General features: G+C 46.9%; 1 protein-coding gene across 1 annotated transcript in view; it reads left to right on the plus strand.

Moving 5' to 3' along the window:
* The window catches only part of LOC119572375 (RNA-binding protein 25-like), a gene marked incomplete at both ends in the record, with an annotated part of 19,650 nt that extends 14,805 nt beyond the window's left edge, over positions 1 to 4,845 (plus strand). Inside the window, 3 exons of the mRNA XM_037919456.1 lie at positions 1,731 to 1,822; positions 2,079 to 2,091; positions 4,753 to 4,845. Of these exons, the coding sequence (XP_037775384.1) occupies positions 1,731 to 1,822; positions 2,079 to 2,091; positions 4,753 to 4,845 (198 nt within the window). The remainder of the gene's footprint in view (positions 1 to 1,730; positions 1,823 to 2,078; positions 2,092 to 4,752) is intronic.
* Between the last annotated feature and the right edge of the window lie 2,052 nt (positions 4,846 to 6,897).

A 6,897-nucleotide genomic window follows, 5' to 3' on the forward strand; every position in this document is an offset into this window, starting at 1 on the left:
TCTCTCTTCTCTCTCTCTCTATCTCTCTCTCCCTCTCTTTATCTCTCTCTTTATCTCTCTCTCTCTATTTCTCTCTCTATATCTCCCTCTCCCTGGAAGGAGTAATGGTCTATATTCAAATTTCTGGTAGAATAAACACAATTGTACCAACAACGGGATAAAAGTTACGCCACAGACAAAGCCTTTCCTGGCGTATTCTGCCCCCATCACCCCCACCCCCCTCTTCTTCTTCTTCCTCCTCTCCTTGCTTTATCTCTTCGTTTTTTGTACATCGTCTTACTTTTTTTTCTTAATCGCAATTTCTCTTCCTTTTCGTTGTCTTTTATTATGTTCTTTCTATGTATATTACAAACTCTTTAACATCACATTCTTGTCTGCTTTGCAATTCCCCCGATCTTACTTTTTTTCTTCTTTTTTTCTTTTTTACACGAGTTTGTTTCCTTTGTTTCGACTCTCTCCCTTTTCCTTTATTTATCATGTTCTCTCTCCTTTCTTATCTCTACTCTCCCTCCCCTCCCCTAACACCCCCTCCCTTCCTTTAACAGCCCTGCCCTTCCTCTCTTTCTGTCTTCAAAATCATCACCTTTTAAAGTCTTTGCTTCCTCCTCCCTTTGCAAAACTTATGCTCATCTTCCTTCCCTTAAAAAAAAATCACTTCACCTTTCCTCCCTTTAAAAACCTCGACCCACTTTTCCTCCCTTAAAAATAATTTCCCACCTGTCCTACCTTTAATTTTTTAAAATCTATTCTCACCTTCCCTCATTTAAAAACCTTGCACCACCTTTCCTCCCTTAAAAAAAAATCTCATTTTTCCTCCCTTTAAAAATCTCTCCCTCCCTTAAAAATAAAAAACTCCCAACTTTTCCTCCCTTTAAACCTCGCCCACCTTTTCTCCCTTTTAAAAAGAATCTCCTCTCACCTTTCCTCCCTTTAAAAACCTCGGCCCACCTGTCCTCCCTTAAAAAAAACTTCCCAACTTTTCCTCCCTTTAAACCTCGCCCACCTTTTCTCCCTTTTAAAAAGAATCTCCTCTCACCTTTCTGATAACAACACAAGGGACGCGTTATCTCTCATTCCCCGCCTTAACGGACGAACTGACTCGCCGCCTATGAATGTAGGATATTAAAATGCCATTGATGCGACGCCCGCTGACAAAGGAGGCTGATACATCCGGGAGTCGAAGGGAGAAGGATGGAGGACGAGGGAGGTGGAGGGAGATGGATGAGGAAGGATAGGAGGAGGCAGCATCATCACCACCTAATCTACCCTCACACGAAAACCCTATTTCTCAAACTCAACCACAATCACGAATCCCCAATCACCACCACCACCGCTGGCTATCCCAAACTCAACCACCACACAGATCTTTAATCCCCACCCAACCCCCCGCGAATCCCCAATCACCACCACCATCACCATCACCAACAACAACAACCAATCTCCATCACAGAGTTCCTTCGGCCTCGTCTTAAGCTTACTCCATCCTTCGCCGTCACCATCCTCAATCACGCAGCCCCGACTATTGACGCTCCGGAGCCCTAATACACTTAAGCTCATTACCAACGAGCGAGCGGGAGAGAGGGAGAGGGAGGGAGAGAGGGAGAGAAGGAGAGAGAGAGAAGGGGAGAGGGAGGGGAAAGAAGGGGAGAGGGAGGGAGAGGGAGGGGAAAGAAGGGGAGAGGGAGGGGAGGGAGGGAGGGAGGGAGGAGAGGAGGGAAGAGAGAGAGGAGAGAGAGGAGAGAGAGAGAGAGAGAGAGAGAGAGAGAGAGAGAGAGAGAGAGAGAGAAAAAAGAAAAAGAAAGAGAGGAAGGAGAGATCTTAAGTTAAAGCGTTAGACAAAGAGAGAGAGGAAGGGAGAGAGCTAGAGAGAGAATCTCGTCAGATAACAAATTAGAGAGAGAGAGAGAGAGACCTTGTCGCGTCCCATGCAAAACAACATCCTCTTCCTTTAAAAGCCTTTACTTCAGATTAACCAGTAAAAAAAGAGAGCAAAAAGAAAGAAAGAAAGGAAAACAATAAAAGAAAAAAAAAGATCCACCAGTGTACATTAAATCAAGAAACACCATTACAGGAAAAAGAGACAGAGAGATAGTAGAAAATAATAATAATAACAAAGCACCAAACCCAGTAATAGCGTAAGCCTTACCCAACCCGTACATAGAGTCCAAAATACCCCTCCTTTAATACCCAACAAGGCCGTGAGTGTAGAGTGAGGCGAAATGAGAGGCACGGGGAAACGAGCCTTATTCCGCAAGTGCCCAGGGGCCAAGCCATTTAACCGGGTGACATTATATAGAGTCTAGGACAGGAAAGTAATCAATCGAGGACATTAATCAAGTGTTCCAGAACTGTCAAGGAGCATTGAGCAACCTCCAGTGTGGGAACGTGGCAGGTGCGCCCGGCCCTGGATTACTCACGGAGGCCCAGGCGACCGCCCTTCCTGTTGTGACCTGTCGCCCTGCTTCTCCTGCTTTTCTGCCTCCTCCTTCTCTGCTTCTGCTTTTCTTCCTCCTCTGTCTCTGCTCCTGCTTTTCTTCCTCCTCTGTCTCTGCTCCTGCTTTTCCTCCTCCTCTGTCTCTGCTCCTGCTTTTCTTCCTCCTCTGTCTCTGCTCCTGCTTTTCTTCCTCCTCTGTCTCTGCTCCTGCTTTTCCTCCTCCTCTGTCTCTGCTTCTGCTTTTCTTCCTCCTCTGTCTCTGCTTCTGCTTTTCTTCCTCCTCCTTCTCTGCTCCTGCTTTTCTTCCTCCTCTGTCTCTGCTCCTGCTTTTCCTCCTCCTCCTTCTCTGCTCCCGCTCATACTTTTCTTCCTCGACTCCTTCTCTGCTTCTGCTCTTGCTTTTCTTCCTCCTATTCCTTCTCTTCTCCTGCTTCTCTTCCTCCTCCTCCTTCTCTGCTCCTGCTTCTCTTCCTCCTCCTCCTTCCCTGCTCCTGCTTTTCTTCCCCTACTCTTGCTCCACACACTTTGCTTGCTTTTTCTTAATAATCTTCTCCTCCTCTTTTCTCCTCCATTTTCTTCTATTTTTGCTTTCTGTTTTTTCCATCTCAACTACGCCCTTTTCTCATATTTATTCATGCATTTTAGTTTCCAACCTTCTTTTCATCATCGTAATTACTCATTAACATTATTCCGGCTTTTGTTATCTTTTTTTGCGTCTTGCTCTTCCTCCTTCCCTTTTCCTCCGAACCAAAAGAAGAAAGGAAAGAGCGAAATGGGAAATAAAGAGGAGAAAGAGAGAGGGTAAAAGGAACAGAAAACAATCAGCGCCCTGCTCATGCGACCATCCTCGCCCCCCCCCCCCATCCTCCTGTCCTCCTCCTCCTCCTCCTTCTCCTCCTCCTCCTTTTCAAGCTCCACCAGCCTCCTCCTCTTGTTGTTGTTGTTGTTGTTCCTCCTCCTCCTCCACCTGCTTCTTCTTCTTCTTCTTCTTCTTCTTCTTCTTTTCTCCTCCTCCTACTCCGCCTCTTCCTGTTTTTTTCTCCTTCTTCCCCTTCCTTATCTATCTATCCATCCATCTATCTATCTATTTAATCTCTCTATCTCTATCTCCGATTTTCACCATCTCTACCGCCTCCTCGTCCACCTCCATCTTCACCATCTTCCCCCCCCCCCTACAATGATGGGGTGATGGGGGTAGGGTGGGGGTAGGGTGGGGGTAGGGGAGGGGGGAGTGATGTTATATTAAAGCCTTTGTATAACTTTGTCTATTATTTTTCTTCCTCTTCTTCCTTCCTTCCTTCTTCTTATTTTTCTTCTTCTTCCTTGTTTTTCCTTTTTTCTTTCTTCTTCCATTTTTTTTCCTTTCTCGCCAAGCATGTATTTTTCTTCATTTCTTTCTATTTTTTATTCCTTCTATCTCTATCTATCATCTCGCGACGCTGGTTAACGGTGGGACGGAGGAAGAGGGAGAGGGAGGGGGAGAGGGGAGAGGGAGAGGGAGAGGGAGAGGGAGAGGGAGAGGGAGAGAGAGAGAGAGAGAGAGAGAGAGAGAGAGAGAGAGAGAGAGAGAGAGAAAGAGAGAGAGAAAGAGAAAGAGAAAGAAAGAGAAAGGAAGAGAAAAGAGAGAGAGAGAGAGAAATAAGACATATCAATTAGCAAAAGAAGACGTCAACGAAAAACCCACATACACAAAACAACAAGAAAAAATACGAAAAGAGAAAAAAACAACAAACAATAATAATAAAAAACACACACACAACGATCAAGAGATACCGCTGACAGATAGCTCTCCCTGCCCCCCCCCCTCCCCCTCCCCCCCTCCCTCCATCCCCCTCAACATCCCATCTCTGCAAATGAGACATGGGAAGCACGGGATTAACAAAGGGGTCCGGGAGAGAGTGATGATAAAGCGGATGGATAGGCGGATCCTGAAGAAAGACGTATAGAGACAAACATCTTGATAAATGACCCGTGAAAGGAGACACGATAGCTGGTCGTTAACATATGAACAAAATCACGGGAGGAGTAAGAGGGAGAGAATGTGCACACGGCGAAGGAGCACAAAAGGGAACAAGCAAATACAAGAAGGCGTGAATACTGGAAGAGCAAAGGAACAATTAATAATCATGAACTATGATGAGCGAAAGAAAACGAGAAGTGTCATCAGAAAGTGGCAAGGGCATATATATGTAATTGGAGGGGGGACTTCTCTAGAAGGAATCATTAGTCTAAGTCTGTTCTTGGCGGAACAAAGGAAAGTTTGCAAGGAGAGAAAATGGGTCAAGTAAGGCGAACATAACAAATGGAAAGGGTGAGAGAGAGAGAGAGAGAGAGAGAGAGAGAGAGAGAGAGAGAGAGAGAGAGAGAGAGAGAGAGAGAGAGAGAAGAGGGAGAGGGAGAGGGAGAGAGAGAGAGAGAGAGAGAGAGAGGGAGAGAGAGAGACAGACAGACAGAGAGAGAGAAGGGGGGAGAGGGAGAGAGGGAGGTACATAGATAGACAGATAGATAGATTGATATAGATAGTCAGGCAGACAGACAGACACATAAAAAGAAAAGTAAAAAGAAAAAGAGAAAAGAGAGAGAGATTAAGAGTACAGTGCAGCAAAGTGTACCTCGGCGGGCACGTGTATTTGATTCATACCTCCCTCTCTTTACTTTAGTGCCAGCCGATAAAACCGACCCCGGCACCGTGCCATCTCAATTAACCCCCATTCCCACCGAAAGATTCACGCACGAGGGAAGAACCGGATAATTTGTTTGCCGTACGCCATTCTTCCGCCCATGGATAATGCTCCACAAATAAATCGATGAAATCAAAGTAAAATCGATCATACTTGTTTATTCACGACCTCGGGAGACCCGGCCAGTACGCGCGGGGGAATCTACGTTTATTGAGTAAGGTGGTGCGAGGGGAAGCGAGAGAAAATAAGGGGGAGATGACAACGAGAAGAGGAATAAGAAGGACAAGAAGAAAAAATAGAAGGGAAAGACAGAGAGGAATCACAACGTCGCGTTCGGGAGGCGCTCGCCCAAGTGCGACGTGAGCAAACCTGACTTTCCGTCACGTCTTTTCCTCGTCTCCTGAATGACGTTCATTCGAGATGACGTTCCTTCTCTGCTGCTCTCAGCTTTTCTCTTCCCGCTACTTCGCCTTTTCAATACGTCTAATTCCTTTTCGCATTTCGTCTCCACCTCGCCCGTAAGAAAGGAGAGAGAGAGAAAAAAGATAACAGACTCTTCCTCGCCCATTTCATAACACATCCCCGACTTGCCTCTGCCATGAATATTGCATTCCCTCCAGAACCATCGTCTAAACAACATTCTAGAAGTTTCTCTCTCCCTCTCCCTCTCACTCTCTGTCTCTCACATATACTCTCTCTCTCTCTCTCTCTCTCTCTCTCTCTCTCTCTCTCTCTCTCAGTCCCCCTCCTTCTCAATCTCTCTCCCTCTCTCGCACCTAATCCGATAAACACATAGCATCCTACAAATATAAAACATTCAAGTGAAATTAATTATGAAAAAGATGAATGAAGATATGAAAGTAATAATTCACCAACAGACTAGCCAGAAGCCTCTCTGACCTTCCAGAAGTCGGTTTCTTTACTTCATCTACGCCACAATTTGACGCCTCACTGCACTGTACTCTTTCGGTGGTTCGTGGCATTAAAAAGGTGATAAAAGGATCAATTTATAGTAGGGTCTAGAGTTAAAGAGACCGGGGGAAAAAGTAGCAGATGGAAGGGGAAGTAAGGAAAAGGAGGGAGGGAGAGGGAGAGTGAGAGTGAGAGAGAGAGAGAGAGAGAGAGAGAGAGAGAGAGAGAGAGAGAGAGAGAGAAAGAGAGAAAGAGAAGAGAGAGAAAGAAAGAGAGAGAGAGAGAGAGAGAGTGTACACACGAACGAGAGCGCCTAACGACCCCCCCCCTCCCCCCAAGCGCATTCTTGGAGCGAGCGCCGCCCGCGAGAGAGGGAGGAGGACGCAGGACGTCATGGGAAAACTACCTTCCCCCTACAGGTGGGTCTTTCCTTAAAGGTGACTCTCTCCGCCGCGGGTCCGCCGTCGACCACACCTTCTGTGCCTCGCGGAGTACCTACGCTACATGACGTCGCTCGCCTGAAACGAAGCTCCACTGCCGCCGCCCGCACGCTAATGCCGGTCAAGGTTGCGGCGCGGACGCACACACGCGCGCGCACGCAGCAACACTCACACACACTCACGCAATTGCCATAAACTGCTCGTCAACTGAAGCTCCATTCGCCGGCATAATCACGATCCGTGCCTGGCTTCTGCAGCCTTGACTCGATTCTCCACTTCCTCTTCTTTCCTGCTACTTATCCACTCTATCTCTCCTCTCCCCTCTTTATCTACCCTACCTCCCCCCCTCCCCCCTTTCTACCTTTCCCCCCATCCCTCCTTCCACTCCCCCTCTCGGCGCAAGACGAACCACACTATAATTTGTTGTCCT

The sequence above is a fragment of the Penaeus monodon genome, chromosome 4 (genome assembly GCF_015228065.2).
Source record: "Penaeus monodon isolate SGIC_2016 chromosome 4, NSTDA_Pmon_1, whole genome shotgun sequence".
NCBI lineage: Eukaryota > Metazoa > Arthropoda > Malacostraca > Decapoda > Penaeidae > Penaeus > Penaeus monodon.